The sequence below is a fragment of the Cyprinodon variegatus genome, unplaced genomic scaffold, assembly GCF_000732505.1.
Source record: "Cyprinodon variegatus isolate N-32 unplaced genomic scaffold, C_variegatus-1.0 Scaffold741, whole genome shotgun sequence".
Taxonomy (NCBI): domain Eukaryota; kingdom Metazoa; phylum Chordata; class Actinopteri; order Cyprinodontiformes; family Cyprinodontidae; genus Cyprinodon; species Cyprinodon variegatus.
The window spans coordinates 46,114-64,376 of record NW_015151194.1 but is presented as its reverse complement, the minus strand read 5'-3'; the positions used below and the strand labels follow the sequence as shown (position 1 = coordinate 64,376).

The window sequence follows — 18,263 nt, the reverse complement described above, 5'->3', positions numbered from 1 at the left end:
TGGACTCATTAATGCATTCACCAGCCGTGTTTTTAGATCATGTGAAGCGTGTGCATTCGCACTCTATTGTTAACATTTTAATTGTAGTTTTTCTGTTTAAATTAAGACTTGTGTAACATTAGCTATCATTGTGTGATTTTTGTCATGCACATGGAGGAAGAAAAATTAAAATACAACTTACAGGTAATCTCCTAAACACAGATATTACTTCTGTCATGGTTTTGGTTCTGTTTAAGTTTTCTTTTGAGCTTTTAGTTTTTCTTTGTTTTCTAGTTTTATTGGTTTAATTCCTATTTTGTGGTGTTTTCTGGATATATTTGAGTTCTTAGATATTTCTTGATTGCCCTCTATTGCCCTCTTGTGTTGGGCTCCTTTCTACACTCCTCTGTTCGCACCTGCTTCCAATCAGCTCATTAGTCCTGTCTTTGATCTTTCTCCCAGATATGGGCTCTGTTCGAATTCATGGGCTGCGTCTTCCAAGGACGCGCTCTACCTGGACTGGATCCTTTAAAGTCCTTCAAAATAAGACGACCGGAAGAGTTTTGGCTGTGAATTCAAGAAGGGCTAGCCTTCGTTGGCTTTTACCGCCGTACACTCTGTTGCTTAGCAACCGTGATAGTTGACACACAAACCAGAAAAACAATGAATACCGAAACAGTTATTTATACATATAAAGCACTTTTAATGATCTAAAAATTACTTTATTTCCAAATAACATTATTTAGTATCATTTTAAATGTATTTTGAATTAAACATTTAAAATATCTAATTGTGCATTTTACAATTTAATTGTATAATCATTGATAAAAATAAGAAAATAAATATTAGAATGATCATTACATTTTTAAATTACATATCTTGTTGGTCATTCCCATTTCTGTATTTTATGATATATTTTGCTCAATCACTTTGCAGTGATGTCTCAAAAGCAAAAGTTTTCTAACATAAACCCAATACTCAGATGAGCATCTAATGTCAATGACATCAATTATAACCACAGCGTAAACCAAGAAGTCATGACAGGACCCTTTTGGGGATAAATCAAATCTGCAGCTTGTTCTGTTTTTTACCCACATAACCAGCAGTAAATCTCACAGCTAATCATGACCTACTTAGAGGCGCGGAAACAGCAGCAGAGAGCAGAAGCTCCTCCTCCTGCATACTCGAACAAAAAACAAGGGGCACCGACTCATTAAAAACATCCCACTGACAGCTCCGTGCAGCTGCATCAAATGTGCACAAAGGCAGGCAGCATTTAAGCAAAACTGTTTCTCCTTTACATCTGGAGGATCTTTATCAAGGCTGGTGATGCAAAAGGTTTTAAAACTCTGAGAAGAATTGGCTTCACTGGCCAGGTTTGTAAACACAAACAAGGAACAAACTTGGTTAATTCAAATATTTAAACATAAAACTCACGTTAAATTCTCCTAAATTGTGAGTCTGACACTAATCTGTGATAAAGTTATGAAATTTTATTTTGAACCACGACCGCAAAAAGCAGAGACTCACCTAACTGCACACGAACAGAAACGGGAAGCACATCACTCGGCGGCTTCACACATTGGAAGAACTGAAAGAGCAGGTTGAGGAGTTGGTGTACTCACTGAGATCTCTGCACTTGATGGTGCTGTAGTTGAAGGAGATGCAGAGGTAGTCACATGCCTCTCTCAGCTCGGGAATGGAAACGCCGTCAGGGCAGCGGATTATCCCCGACTTGTAGTAATCCTGCCATTTTCACCAGTGCAAGCACGCGCACAGACATAACAGCACGCAGTGAGGAGGACAGTCAGGCGTGCACACGAGCAGAGGAGGGAAAACAAACCGCCATTATTAATGCTTCCTCACAGAGAGAGGAGGAGGAGGAGATAAGAGGGAGGGATGGAGAGCAACTGATAAAAAAAAAAGCGACGTCACAGAGAGAGAGAGAAAGGAGAGGACACATGAAGCTGCTGACGTCACTGTCCCTTCCTGCTCTCACAGCGACACTTTCCCAGGAGTTTCTACTGATGGAAACCAGAGGAGACTCCTCGGTCACAACGGACACAAACCTTTGGCTCCACCCACTTCCTGTTCTGCCTCACTCGCTATCCTCCCTCAGTATTTTCCTTCCATCTCTACTGTTGAAGGCTGATTTTTCTAAACATTGTTTTTTAAAAACATATTTTCCCCTTCAGGCTGAAAATAATACGAAATGAACCTTTTAAGTGTCAGTTCAGTTTGAATTATCTAGATTATGTTTGCTAAAAAAATAGAAATTATGAGCAAATTTTCTTATTACGTTTGCTAAAGTCTTAAGTTTAGAAATACTAAAAATCAGTCTGTAAAAGTCCCGCTGATGATGTGTTGGCTTTATAAGCTTCATTCATTTTCAGATAACCTGTTTACCAACATGAAGTAAGCTAAAATAACTCAGAGCTACTAACCTTCCCCTAAATAAACCACATGATAAATGAGAAAGAATGGAAATGGATACACATCATAGAGATAATTGATTGTTTTTTAAATTTTGGCCAAAATCTGATATGTTTAAGCTCAAATGGACGACCCTATGATCTTTTTCTCCACAATTACTGTGTATTTTTTCCCTCCTGTTCCGTGCATTTATTGTAAATAACGGTTTAGCTATCTGTCTCTAAAACTTTAAAAATGTCTATCTAACCAGCATTTTTTGCTTCAGCGTGTCTCCTGTGTAAGAGGCATGAATCAGGTGGGTAACCTATAGGCGCTGCACACGAGTGTGACAAATGGTGTTCACCACTTGTCCCTTAGTCTTTATTCTGATTTGTAATGCTTACATTTAAACATTAGTTTGCAACTTTATGTTGCAGTTTCCATCTATATGTTTGGGTTGAAGTTATTATATCTAGATTATTGGTTGATATTGTGTATTTTGTTTCAAAGTGTATTTATGGTATTTGTTTTCCTTTTTACTCACCATTGTTTGTCCAAGTATTTCCTGCTAAATTAGCTAGATGATGTCATTGATTACCTTGCTGGGTTCTACCATTTAGAGGGTTTCTTTGGAGTTATGCTTTGTTTGTTTTTCTGTAACTTTCTGAGTCATCTTGTATCACATTGTTTATGTTGCAGACTCTTTCATTATGTAGATTAGTTTGTAAATTAAGATTCATAATTTTATTCTTGTTTCTCTGTTTAGATGTTGTTGTTTTTTTCTACCTGTTTACTTGTGGCTTGGTCCACTCAAGTGCAGGTGTGTTGCCAATTGGTTATATAAGCACAGAGGTCTTGGAAGCTCAGGAATGGTTGTCAGAATGAAAAGTACTGAATAAAAGACAACAGAGAAATCTGGAACGGTGGCTGAAGCTGTTTTTTTTGTTCACCTTCCTCACCCTCGACCAAATGTCGGTGGAATGCTTGATGTCCAATATTTAGATTTCAAGCAAATATTGGCTAGGTTTTACATATAATTTTGTGCATTCTAACTGTTGTACTTTAGCAGAAAACAGTCGGAACAAATGGAGAAAACATAGTACAGGGATGTTGCCTAGCAACAGCTAGCTAAGCAAAGAACTCCAGGGCAGTGTTGGCATCTCCTATAGATCACAAGAGACTTGAGAACATCTAAGTACTGCAGGCCTCAATTCACTGTTTATTATTAGGACAAAATGAGGGATGCACGACATTATTATTGATATCGATGCCAATATTCATATTAGGAATATCAGTATTGGCCAGAAAAGTAAAACTGGACTGATATTTATGTCTGCGTAGTTGCAGTTTTATTTCAGGAGGGAGTGGGGATCAGGATTGTTGTTATTTAACTGAAGCAGAGAAGTAATTTCAGCATTGAGTTTTTTTTTTGTTTTGTTTTCAAAGGGTAGAGAAATACTTTATAAAAGATAGCCATATAAAAGTCATCATGGCAATATTAAGATTGGATAATGTTAATATCACCCCAGAGTAACCTGCACCGCACCAAGAGCAAAATACGGAGGTTATCATGTGACAGTCTGAGGCAGTTTTGGTGCTTCACGGTCTGGGAAGACACTTATGACCTCAGGCTGAAACACACCTGGCATCTGCTGCAGAACAAGGATCCAAAACACACCAGCAAGTCCTCCTCTGAATGACTGAAGAAAAAAAAAAAGACCTCGGAGTCGCCTAGTCAAAGTTCAGATCTTGCTTAAAAAGCCTTCAATGTGGCTGAATTACATCAACTCTGCAAAGATGGGTTCAAATGAGTTCAAAACCTGCAGAAAACACGTTTTGACATCATAGCTGGTATGTTCATCTGTATTCCTGGAATCAGAAATTATCTGGAACTTGAACTTTTTTCATTAAAGGATTTATACACACAATCAGAGGCTTTTTTTTTTTCTCCAAGGCTTTTGGCACAGCAGTGGGCAGCTTTCTGAGACTAAAAATGTCTTCAGATTTACGACCAAAAGCTACTGAAAATAAAAGCTAATATTGTGGTTCAGATCTTCAAATACATATTTATTTCTGATTGTTTTTTTTGTTTTGTTTTGTTTTTGTTGTTATAGACCAAGGAAACTGTTTACAGGGTTTATACAGGAATGAGTAACTAACTTAATGCTTTTTAATGCTTTTATGTGTATGTATATATATATATATATATACATACATATATAAAAATAACACGGCATAATCCTTTGTCATCTTCCCTGTCAACAGGCACCATGTCTCGAATTCCTGTTTTTCCAGCCACTTTTGTTTAAATTAGCATTTTCCCATTCTCTAGCTTTTTCTCGGCCTTGAGCTTCCTTTCCAAACATTCGGCTTTACGATCAACGGGAAGCAGTTCCGCGTAAAAAATGCGGAATCAGTTCAATCTTATATATCTGACAAAATTGTTTTTATAAACGTTTTTTTTTTTTTATAAAGATTTTAAATGCCATGACAATCACATTGAATGAATTTTAATGCCAATTAAGGCCTTAATTTAAAAAGTAATAATTTAATGACTTAATGATTTTTAATGGCCAGCAGAAACCCTGGTTTAACAGTCACTCATCAACCTGACGTTCAAATGTGTTTAAAATTTGACAATTCTGTAAACAGAATATTCAACAAGAAGAAGAAGAAAAAAAGAAACAAATGAGAAAGGATATAAATCTTTTAAAAAAAACTTTTTTTACTGCATACAGTCAAACCAAATTGGCTGCTCTTAACATGAAATATATTTTTATACTGACCACTGAGCTGCATAGAAGGAATGGATGGATTTACAGGGATGTAATTTAAGTGAATAAAACATGAGAATCGGGCAGCAGAACAAGTTGGAACTCAATGTTCCCCAAAGGAGAAAAGGGAAAACATTAAGAGTTAAGAAACTTTTAGGAGAAGTTGAGAAAGAAAAAATGCTGGGGATGCAGGAAACAGCAGATGACGGGACAGAGAAAGGAGAAGAAACAAGGAGAAAAAAACTGACTAAAAGTAAGACATGAAACAGAAATATTTAGGTATAGGAAAATAAAAAGAAAGTGAGGACAAGTAGGAGATAAGGGTAAAATAAAAGTGAGGCAGAGAAAGACGGGTGTCCTTGGAATCTCACCAGGATGGCTCGGAACACCGTGGAGCTGATGCCATCGGCCACCTCAAACTCTCCTTTCTCGTTGGGCCGAGTGAAATTGTTTTCCCGACAGGAACCAAACATCCTGAAAACACAGACACATAGTTTATAGTCCCACTATGGCGAGATTCACTCTATATTTAAACCCATCCTTGGGGAGCAGTGTGGGGTTAAGGGTCTTGCTCAGGAACCCAGAGTGGAGGCATTGGGGTTCGAACCAGGTACCTGCAACCTTCTATGAGCACAGACGCACTGCTCTAACCACTGGACCAACACTCCCCCAAGTATTAAACAGTATTAGCTTGATTCATAAAACACTGATACTATTCAGATTCGTTAGTTATGACTATTAGGGACAGACCAATCGGATCACAGCTTCACCAAGTTATGCTTATATAAAACCGCAGCCTGTTATTCTCTGCATGAAGTGCAAATTAGTTTGTTTAGTTAGATTCCACTTTTTCCAATGAGAATGTTTTTTGTGATTTTAGAAAATCAGCTAAGTGACTTTATTAGGACAAGTAGAGGTGCATACCCCACGTTAAGGCTGTAATACAGAAGGACAAGCTGGACTCCTCTGGGGCCTCCTGTTTAAAATGTATCTAAGCAAAAAATAAATCCTGCAGCTTACATCAAACTGGGGACCAATAAAAACAAAAGACATGAGCAGCAATCCAGGCAAACTATTTATACACACTAAAAAAAAAAAAAGAAGCTAAAATTCAATCAAGCTGACCCAATATAAACAGAGACTAGAAGTGCGCTTTTGCACTTTTAAAGGTGCATAGTTGCATTTTAAGACATTTCAAATTTATACGCCAGTATAACTGCATCTCTTCATACAAAGGTTTTCTCAAAAATGACTGCTGGAGTTTTAGTTGTTATTTTTGTGTTTTAAGCTTTGTTTTTCTCAACTTGTTAAGGGTGTACACTGTGCAATTTTTTCAATCGTTGCACGCAGCAACAGCTCACACTGTATTAATTAAAAGGGCAACGAAATACAAGCTGTGAAAAAGGTTTTATAAATAAATGTTAGCAGCTGGTGGTATCACTCAGTGAGCTAGTTCATCAGTTATGAGCGGACATTAAGAGCAAAAATGATGAGTTGATGTCAGTCTGAGCTACGGAAGCCCAAAGAATGAAAACTAAAAAAATGTAATGAATTTATAAAAATCGATGAGATGTTGTCTAATCCTAGTACCAGTAGCGACTGGCCAATAGAGGGCGCCCACCCACCCAATGACCATGATTAAGACATAAAAAATATATATATTTTTACATAAGGGACCACCACAGCACCACAGGTCGGAAGCGAACTTGGGTCGCCTGTGGCGAGGACTAAGGCCTCCATAACTGGGTCGTGTGCGCTAACCACTGCCCTTAAATTAACATTTAAAATTTTTTGAAATACATTATTAGTTGACTAATAAAGCGTAATTCAATTGTTCGTCAGATTGAGGATGTATTTCCGCCGTAGGGAGCAAAACTGTTTGCCCATAGACTCTCGTTAAAAGTTGTCTATGCCCATTCGTTCCTCTGCAATACAAAGGTATAGGAGAGCTCGGGCGTAACTCCGCTGACAGGTAGTGTATTTGCTCACCCCCTCCCACCACAGGGCAGACATTTTGCGGGTGATCGAGTCGCGGGAGTTGGAGACACATTGGAGAGAGAGACAGACATGGTGCAAGAACCATCCTTTTCTAGGACCTGGTTTAGCAAGAAGGCTTGGCAAACTGCATTAACAAGGCTAATGCTTTATTAAGGCTCTTAAAGGATAATCTCTACATTATCAGGACGGATGCTCGGTGTATATAACCGTATTTTCTCAAAATCAAATGGATTTTGCTCCCATTTGTATAGGCAGACAATGGCTGTTTCCCAATATGTGTACTTGTGCGTTCTCATGTCCTCGTGAAACGTCAGCAGCCTCAGCACTAGTACTGTTCCAATTCACAAGAACAGCAGACCGAGAACGGAAGTCCCCGGATGTTGTTCTCGCCCCTCCCTATTTACCCAGCATGCATCAGAGCAGACTTGTCCGTTCTTGAGATTGACAGCTGTCCCAGCATGCACTGCGGCAGCAGCAGCTCAGAATGGAGCGCACACAGAGCATTAAGTTAAAAGTTCTCCTTACTGATGCTGTGGTTCAATAAAAGTTTGTTTTAAGATCATTTGAGGCAAGAATATTATACTTTAAAGCCTCACTATATGGTCCATTTACCGATTTAATGCGTCATTTAAAAAAACATTTCCGAAGTTGAGAGGACCATGGCAACCAGCGGACCTCCGAGGCTAACGGCAGCCAGTAACATGTGACCATTAGGTATTTTTCATTCCTGTTTTTCCTTGTGATGGTATTAGCCAATCCGAGCATTAATTTGTGTTTAAACTGAGATTTCTGTAACATTTGTTATCATGGGATTATCAATATGGGCCTTAAAAAAGCTGTATTGGTCGATCTCTTGTCATTAGTTTCAGGCTGACATTGATTATTTTTATGAACTATAAGACTGGACACAGACACAGCTATTGTTAAATGACTCACATTTTTGCAGATCAAAGCTGGACTTGCACAATTAAAAAACTCTGGAGTCAGAATGATAAGGATTTGTCAGCAGCATTACATCTTTCAGTGTTTCAGAGTTTTAGACTTCGCTAAGCTTGATTTTAGGGCTGGACGATTAATCAATTTTATTGATTAATCGGATTTCCCGTTTATGAAGATTACATTTTTAGAAAAATCGGTATTTTAATCTTTATACAATCTTTGCTGACATAATAAAGTGTTAAAGTCCATTTAACCTAATCTTATAATCTAAAAAAAAACAGATCTCATCACTGAGCATTAAAATTAACTCATCTTTTCATTTAATGCTCAATGAAAAACACGTCAATAAAGTCCTTTAATGACAAATGTGTGTATTTCCTGTTTCAGTTTTTAGGTGCAGCTCTGTGTTTTCAAACAGACTAGTCCTTGTAGCTTTTTACCTGCCCAGCATGGTGTTGGGTTGAGCTGTAAAGATGGCAGGATCCACCACGAATCTGGTGTTGTCCACGATGAGCGTGACTCTCTCTCCTGGTCGCAGACCACTGCGGTGCTCTTTGCTACCAATGTCGTACACATAGATCATGTCGCAGGGCCCTTGGCCTAAGATTTTGGAGTGGTGGTTTACCCCGGGGGGCCCCAGCGGTCGCGGTATCTGCCCACCAATCAGACCTATATGTGAATACGAATGAGAAACTCTCGGAGGACGTGGGCTGGACGATCTGGAGGAGGAGCCTCCTTCACTGCGCTCGCGATCTGCAGAAGTTAAAGTGATAATGATAGGAGAAATCAGTTTTGATTAAATATTTCAGGATGTTTCAGTTTCATTTGAATGTCATTGTTACCGTGCTGTCGCGTCGGAGAGGTGATGTTCCTGATGCATGGCGTGAGCTGGCTCTCCCCTCTCTCATGCGATGAGTCCCGAGAGCGATCGCTGGAGCGGCGACGCTGTTCCCTAAAATGCTCTCCTCCTCCTCCTCTTTCTCTGCTCCCACCATTGGCCCCACCATTGGCCCCACCGTTAGCCCCGGCCCCGGCCCCACACAGACTCATGGTTCTGACAGGATGGCACTGCAACCGGCGGGGGTAGTCCGACCCGGACACACCACGCTGCTCACTTGTGGAGAGAAAGAACAGAGACACAGTAAATCCCTACGATGATAAACATCTTTTAGATCAGCAGACTGGGATTAAAATGAGGTTAACACTTTTTAGACTAATCATTGTTATGATCCCATTTTGATAAAGAGATTAAAAACAGTCATTATAAGCATCACAGAGACTAAAGGAGGGATAAAGGTAAGGACACAAGGAATAAAGAACGGCAGAAGGAAAGGAATGAAGGGATGGGGAAAGTAAACAGACATGATAAAGGAGGAAAGGAGGCAGGAGACAATAAAGGAGAAGATCACCAAGACGATGGGATATTGTTTATGACTGAATACTTTTTAAAGTCGTAGGTAAGCGACTGTTCCAACTGTTGCATCACCGAATTCTCCCGAGTGCTGCCCGACTTTACACCAGTGAATAAAGTGAATTCGATTGGGCGACTATCAAGGGGGCGGGACTTTGACTTTAAAAAAAAATCCGATCTCTATTGGTCCATTTTACATTCTCCATTTATTATCTTGCACAGGATTTTGACTGGATTTTTTACCATCAAATGTTATTGTGTGTGTGTTTTTTTTTTGTGTTTTTTTTTGGTGGTGGTGGGGGTTGTCTAGTTGTAGTGTCATTATCAACAGCTGTGTCTTCATTTTTACAGGACAAGCTAGCATCATTAATTAAATACCCACACTGTGGTTCTAAATCTTAAGGAAACTTTAAAGACCTTTTAAATATTTCAGGAACCTGACTGAGCTCAGGCTTTCTCAGGAGAATTGGACTGAAAATATTGTACCTATTTGACTTTAGACTGTTTATAGGATTTATTGCTGACGGTTCTTAACTGCAGAAAAAAGAATCACAGTAAGATCATGGCCAGCACGGAAGAACAATTAAAAAATCAGCTCATCTGCGCATAAGAGTCCTTATTTAGCATAAAACTGATATTGTGGTCAGAGAAATGTCTGACTTTTAAATCACTTTGTCTAAGCCCACAATGCAGTGTTATGAGAAAGAGCCGACCCTGCATTTACAGGATGGTAATCGGGGAGTTAGAAAAGGCAGAAATCTGCAGGAGTCGTCCATGTTGAGCTTTGACCTTATAGCGGAAGGACAGAACTTTAGAGAAACTATTTTTACTTTTAACACCAGATAAACCGTCTTTTCTTATCCATCAATCTTCTTCTCATCTATGTTGAATAGATAACGTTCATCTCTATATCAATTTAAAAATGTTTTGCAGCATTAAAAAAAACAAAACATTACTGTAAAGAAAAGTCCATAAGAGAAAGAAAAACAAGCTCAAATGGACAGAAATTCCTCCCATCATGGAGGCTGAAAACGTCAATTTGTTAAATGCCTTCACCAAAATAGTCAATATGAGCACAGCTACCTATTGATTTTCCGCAGGATCCATTGAATGACTAAACAATGCGGCTCTAATTTAACACAGCATGTCCACAAACTTTGTGCCGTTTCTCTTAAATAAAATCATAGTTTTTATATCTGTAAAAAAAAAAAAGCCTTATTCCCACACTGACAGAAACATTTACAAAATACTAGCATATGATGTAATACCAAAGAAAGTAAACAAAATATGTCCTTAATGAGAAAAAAACGTACTCTAATCCAAACGTCATTTTAATAGTTATTTTATAATAAAGACTCCTTCCCTAGATTCATGTTAATTACTGTACGCTGCTGAGTAAATCTGCAGCTTTGCTGTTGACAATTTAATCAGCAGCACAGAGCGTTTACGACAAAAACACATTCAGGTCCTACTAATGAAGAGAAGCTGGCTCTCCTGGGAGAAGCTGCAGTGAAACATGATAACTATCCACTGTAAAACCGGAGAGACAACAAATGGAAGAAACACAAGAAGCAGGAGAAAACAGGAACTCTCACTTTACACTTGAACAGTTTTACACGGAATAAAAACACCCTTAACGTTCTAAATATTCAAGCCTTTCAACTAGCAATACCTTCAATAACGGAATAAACGCAAATATCATTCCAAACTTTTGTTTCCATGCACATATTTAAGCTCCAAGAAGTTTGGTTTCAAGAAATACACTGAAAAAAGCGAACATTCTATATATACATATTGATTTCTCTCAATATGTATATATATTCATTTGAGTCACATGTGAATTGCGCTTTGCATGCTGCAGTCAGAGCAGGTGATCAAGTCCAAGTCCCAGACAGTGAGAGAGCGCCATTTTTGTCGTCTCTACATCCTGGGTTGCTTATAAATAAACGCAAGTAGCAAAGCAGTTGCATATAATCAATGTTATAGCTGGCTGGCTAACTAGTTAATATTTGCTAGCTGACGTTTGAGAGGGTTTATGCATTTACCGACGGCGTTATGACAATTAATTGCTAACGTTAGCTAGCCAAAAGCCCTAGCTCATTCAANGGGTTTATGCATTTACCGACGGCGTTATGACAATTAATTGCTAACGTTAGCTAGCCAAAAGCCCTAGCTCATTCAACCGGGCTACATCCACAGCTAAACAAACATTGCTTTAAGGCACAGAGTGGAGTTTTGTTTGAGTTAAATGCTAGATACCCGGAGTGTGCTTTGACGGCGAAGTGGTTAGCGCATACGACCCATGTATGGAGGCCTTAAGCGCAGATTAGACTTCAGCAACAGCACACATCAAATGTTGCTACGGTCTGGTCGCGAACCAGTTTTGCTGGTATGCTTCTGAACAGTCGGTCTGGAATTTCTAGGGACCACAGCAGTTTCCCACCAAAGCACAAGGTGGAGCATATTCGAGAACTCGAGAGAACTTCGGCTGATGGTCACGAGAACATCGGTGGCACTGGCGGGAGTGTTTATCTTCCAAAACAGCAATGGCGCGTCTGCAAGATATCATGGTCACGGAGATGGTTCTAGAGCAGGGGTGCTCAAGTCCAGTCCTCAAGAGCTACCATCCGGTAACTTTTAAATCCATCTCTTCTCTAGCACACCTGAATCTAAAGCCTCAATCCCCTCATTTAGCTCAGCAGGGGCATGGTAACGAGCCACTTATTTGATTCAGGTGTGTTAAAAATGGTTGCATGAAATAGTTTCAGGATAGTAGCTCTTGAGGACTGGACTTGAGCACCCCTGCTCTAGAGCTTCTAGACATCGAAGAGGAACAGGTTCTGTTAATGGAGTTGGCAAAAAGACAAAGCAGGACGCCTAGGTTGTCCATTGTAGTTGTTCCTCGGTTTTTAAAAATGGCGCGCCCCGGCACCGAATCGAGAAGGACGACCACACAAACAGTCGGAAAGGCATACCAAGGACCGATCACAGCTGCTTTTTGTCTGCGCACTTCCACTTGAGGTCTGCGCGGGTTCGCGAGCATCCGACGCATAGTCAGGATTTTTTTGAGGTGAGCGACGATGGTTGCAGAACCTCTGCATGGGGGGCATAATCGCGCACTGAGACAGATTTGATGTTTGCAGAGGCTATGCGTCAGAAGCATAAATTGGCCTTTAGTTGTTGATGCGGGCAATCCGGGTTCGCATCCCGCCTGTGGTCTTTTCCCGCATGTCTCTCCCCCTCTTTCATTTCCCCTTTCTTGTCAGTCTACTGTCCATAAAAACGGACCACTAGTGCCGTAAAAACTATAAAATGCTGGATACCCAGCTATCACCGGCAGCGGGAGCCCCCAGTATTATAAAGAGCAGGAGGGAAAATTATAATTTGGTTATATTTAAATCAATTATCTGGTGTCAATACAAACATTAATTCATGTTAATGTAGTTAAAGTAAGTACATTAGGTTGGTTCAATTTCTATATATTAGTTTGGTTCATCAACTGAAATGTTAAGAAAATCATCATTTGTAACAGGGTAAAGATTTTAAGTTGGGTCAAATGCAGTATTATTGTTTACATCAACATAAAATAATCAGGTCATAACAAGTGATTAAATTCAGATTCCTTGAAGTCAAATATTTTAGATGTGATATCTGGACATCATTTTTTTAAGTGATCAAGGTTATACTTTTTCCAGTGTAAGAATATCTTAAAATAGTTGGTTTATTTCAGGAATTCAGATCAGAAAGTAAAAATTATAACATTAAAATAATTGAAGGTGACTAAAAGGTGAAACTGCGATTAGGCTACAAATGTGATTAATTGCCCACCTCTATTCTAAAGAAGCCCTAACCAGTAAAGAAGAGTCTAAACTCAAAAATGTTTATATGAAAAAAAACTTTTTGAGTTTGATTCTTTAAAATAATTTAATGAAAACAAAACCTGTACGCTATAAATATAGGTTTTAATGGCAGCTGAAAGGCTGGTCAATAAAAGAAAAAGGCTTCCTGGATTTTGGTGGACTTCAAATTGCGTTGGAAAGCAAGGGTGCAGGGCTGCCTACCAGACTGATTGAGCGGCTAATTGGTTCACTGTCTGGGTGAGCAGACGCAGACAGGACTAACAGGACAGACTGTGATGAAGCAAGATCAGCAAGCCGGTGATAAAACGAAAGGAGGACAGCTGAGCGTGAAGCAAACACACCTCTGATACAGAGTCTAAGATAGATTGTTTCCCCAACAGTCCATCTAGGTAGAAAAGACTAGATATACACAAGGCCCTTTTAAAATAAAGTTGGATTAAAATCAGTTTGACATTATGGTGCAAATTCTACACACAAAACATTTGATCTTTTGTGAAAAACCAAACTGTGCCTTCCTGCGTAAATTCTCTGAGATCCAGATCACTGCAAACAGAAATATGTGCATCCGCTGTGGCAATGTCCTTGAAGAGAAAGGGTCACCACAGGAAAAAAAAAGGAAAAAAGGAAGAAATGTGAGGAATGCATGCACGCACCTCAGCTTCTAGTTCAGGTCTTTCAGGTAAAACGTCTGAAACGAAGCTAATCATAAAAATTGCACAATTTTTTTACACTTCTGTGAGGTGATATTTAACACATGAACACCGCCAAAGATGACTTTCGATGCTTCAAAAACACTTAATTGGGGAATATAAATAGCCCGATAACTAAATGCAGCAGGGTGGAGGGAACAAAGGAACCGAAGAGGCAATATTTCACACAAGGTATGCTGATCTGCTCATCTTTCTCACAGCTTTACAGACCTACAACAGCCAAGATTTCACGCTGCCAAAATAAAGTAGTCTAGCTGAAATATTTCCCTTCTTGTTTTCAGCTCCTGAGGGCCAAAAAAACAACAAAAAAACAATTTCTCTTAGTTAAAAAAATAAATAAACAAGACACAGGTTAATAACACGCTTTTAAAAAGATAGAGCAAGTCCATAGACTTATCTAAAACAGAATAGCTCAGACAAAGATGTAAGAGGCAGTCTATTAAAAGCAGGAGGTGAGAGTCATGAGGGTTGAGGGTCCAATCAATTATTTAGGGGCTGCTGACACTGACACAGCAATAGGCAAATAGGCTGCTTTAAAAGAGGGGAATCAAACTAATTACTCAATTACTCATCTATAGCAAATAATTAAATACATTTTCACCAGCAAATGTAAAATGTCCCCTTATAGCTGCATGTTGTTTAACAACAAAGGAAGCAGAGTCCCGTGGAGGATGTGACTCAGGTCGCAGCCTCCATCGCTTTCTTCTGTAGTTCTTCACAAACAAAGAGCCGTCTTCATCACATAAAGGCAGAACTAAAACCTATCTGTGTTCATGAAGAAAAGAAAAAGGACGCTCACATACCGGTCAATTTCACCGGGCCAGGAGAAGACAAAGCAGCAGGGAACCAGCTGCGGAATGACAGCGGCACAGAAGCCTTGCGCTCCTCCGAACAAAGCGGGCTTGCCAGCAGTTTCAGCATCCTCGCTCATTACTTTCCAACTTCAGCAGCATCGTTTGGAGCCGACGGGCCGGGCTTTAACTCTACACCGGCTCAATGAAAGGGAAATAAAAGCTCAACGCGGCTCTAAAAGGGAGAATGAGTTCAGCTCTGGCTGGTCATTCAGTCACCGGAGGGACCAGAAACTGTGAATGGCCGCGTGCTCGAGTGAATCGCAGCTGCTGCCTTCACGGACTGTTCGTAAAGTGCGGATTCGGGGTTCTACTGCAGCTGTTTAAAAAAAAAACTTATTTGATCGGGGTATTTCAAGCATAATATGTAAGGCAGATGGCTGCTGATTTTAATATTTTATTTCAGTTTAATATCGAAAAAAAAGTCAGAATTGTGACTTTTTTCTTAGAATTCTGACTTTAATCTCAAAAGTCTGACTTTTTTTTTCTCCGAAATCTGACTTTAATCTCAGAATTCTGACTTTATTCTAAGAATTCTGACTTTATTCTCAGAATTTTGACTTTTTTTTCTCAGAATTTCTAAATTTAATCTCAGCATTTCGGAATTTAATCTCAGAATACTGACCTTTTCTCAGAATTCTGACTTTTTTTCTGAGAATGCTGACTTTTAATCTCAGAATTTCTGACTTTAATCTAAAAATGTCTGACATTTTTTAACATATAAAACTGAAAGAAAATAAAAAGATTAGTTAACTTTTTTTTCCCCCAGTGGCCCTAATCCTGTTCCATAAATATGAAAGGGTAGATTAAATAGAGCTGCAACTAAGGAATATTTTTCAAATGGATTAATCTGTTGATTATTTTTTCGATAAATCAATTAATTATCAGATAGCAAAATGATCCTTAAATAGGATGGAGTATTAGTGCCAGGTTAGAGATTTTTTTATTTTTTTTATTTTGAGAATAAAGTCATAACTTTACAAGAAAAAAGTTGTAATATTACAAAAATAGAGTACGTTAATAAACATATCCATACACTATTTGCAGAACCTTTTTATCTACATCAGCGATGTAAAATCTGGTGGGTATGTCCTCTAAGAATAGAGATCTAGGCAGAAATTAGGCCAAACAGCACCTTTAACTGCATGAAACACTCATTTAGCATAAATTAATGTACTGCTTCAAACCACTTTATCAGTTGACTTAAGCATTTCTTTGATAGAAATTTGGAAATATTTTCAGAAACACTCAACTTTATAGAGCACTCGTTTCTTTGTTCATAAAAAAACAACAAAAAAAAAACAAAACACAATAGTTCATCCAAATTTAAAGGACATCATACAAAAACTGCATTGATTAAACCGTTCCCATCTGGACCAGATTTCCTTTTCTTTTGTAGATTATTTCTCTGAGTGATGAACATGTGTTTAACACAATTTATAGGAATGAGGTTACATGAAAAAGAAAAATAACTTCTTCTTGAAAGCAACCAATATTTGCCTAATGGGCACTTAAACCCTCAAGAATATCTGACTTTGTTTTTTTTTAATCTACACTGCCATATTTATTAAATGTAATTAGTTTATCAAATGTAACAAAGGGTAACATTTCATTCAGTCATTGTAGGGATGAGTTTATATGTGCTGAATTCATCAAGTGTTAAGTAGTAACTTATGACCTTTTGAAATCAAAAATGATAATTTTGTCCAGCAAACCTGATTGATGTTAACATTTTTGGAAAACAGCTGTCTAGTTGGTTGTTGATGTAACTGTCTACCTGATCCATGATATTTGCTGCTGGTTGTTTTGGTCCGATTGTTAAAGCCAAAATAGCACCCCCCTCCTCCACTTACATAAAAAAAATGACACCAAAATGTCACGTATTATCTGATACAAAAAAAAAAAAAAAAGAGCTAACATTGGCAATAAATATTGGTCAGCCAATGTATCTGTCTATCTTTCAGAATAACAATCTCTAATAATAATCTCTAAGATGACAACGATCTTATATGGCAATGTAAAATTGTAAGAAAATATGTCTGTGTAACTTTCAGTTATACATTTCATTTATACTCTGTATAATCTGACCTGAAAAGGATTATTTTAGACAACCTATTCTGATACTTTTATAATCTTTTATAATCAAATCAACATGAGACACAGTATAAAAGTCGTAAGGTTTCGCATAAACAGACTCACACTAACAAGTTTTATATTTTTTTTATTCCGATATATCAGGTTATATATACACATTGGAATCCGCTTATCGTGGTGAACAGTTTGAACACTATAAGCGGTCGATTACTAAAACTGAATTTACTGTTTATTTCCCTTATTTTTTATGCAAATGTAATCTAAATGCCATTTGTATGGTTTTTCAATGAGAAAAATTAAATGTAACGGAGAGCCTCCGCATTTACTGAATTTTTTTACAGTACTATTTAAGTTTAACTACAGTATACTGCGCTGTACATAGACATAACTCTGGTAGCTTACGTAAGTTATTATGTGCTGTGTGTCTGCTCTGCTGTGCTGCCGGTGCATTTTTTTAACAACTCTGAAAATAAAGTTTGAAACAAATGCTTAATCACAGCAGAGTACTGCGCAGTGTGCAGCCATAACTCTAATAGGCTACAGTATGCCTCTGTAACTTATTCTGTGTGTCGGCCCTGCTGTGCCGCCGGTGCATTTTTTTTAACATGTCTGAAAATAAAGTTTGAAACAAACAGTTTCATAGAACAACAACATAGAAGATAATAGGCTACAGAAAATTAAAGCTAGCCTACCTCTTTTTGTGTTGCGGATCTGCTGCACCGCATTAAGAAATCACTACACATATTTATCCATGGTTCCCTGGATCAGAGTGTTGTCCAACACCGAGTTCACTTCTTTTTCAAAACGATATAAAAGGTCAAAGTTTTTCTTGATTACTATAAACGATTTATTTAAACAGCATTTGTATAGAAATTATTTTGTCCCAGGCATTTTGATCTATATAAGCAGTTGATTACTATATCTGTGACCACTATAAGCTGATATATTAGGGCTCAAACAAAAACAATCAGAATAATCATGATTAATTGATTATTGAAATAGTCGTCAACTAATTTAGTAACTGATTAATCTTTAACTAAAGCCTTTAGAGCAACACATTAAGAGCAACAATTATACCAAAATTGTAAAAAAATATATCTACATTTTTTGCATTTAAGATAAAGAAAATGTTGTCGTCTGTCAATGTGCTCTATCCAGAGCTCCTCAAGTGGAAAAGTTTTAGTTTCACCTGGTTTCATTTTGTAAAAAATCTTCTTTAAAGAACCTTTGACATA

At 38.1% G+C, this 18,263-nt stretch overlaps 1 protein-coding gene across 2 annotated transcripts in view; it reads right to left on the bottom strand.

Annotated features, from left to right (window-relative positions):
- Window positions 1-18,263, bottom strand: part of LOC107098031 (BTB/POZ domain-containing protein 10-like) — a 23,982-nt gene that overhangs the window by 4,814 nt on the left and 905 nt on the right. Inside the window, exons 1-5 of one of the 2 annotated variants that reach the window (XM_015395457.1) lie at window positions 14,887-15,197; window positions 8,945-9,216; window positions 8,543-8,855; window positions 5,537-5,639; window positions 1,605-1,725 (exon numbers count right to left, since the gene is read on the bottom strand). In XM_015395457.1, the coding sequence (XP_015250943.1) occupies window positions 1,605-1,725; window positions 5,537-5,639; window positions 8,543-8,855; window positions 8,945-9,216; window positions 14,887-15,014 (937 nt within the window). In that variant the 5' untranslated portion in view covers window positions 15,015-15,197. Of the gene's footprint in view, window positions 1-1,604; window positions 1,726-5,536; window positions 5,640-8,542; window positions 8,856-8,944; window positions 9,217-14,886; window positions 15,198-18,263 lie in introns of those variants that run through there. The other variant, XM_015395458.1, reaches the window with a different exon arrangement.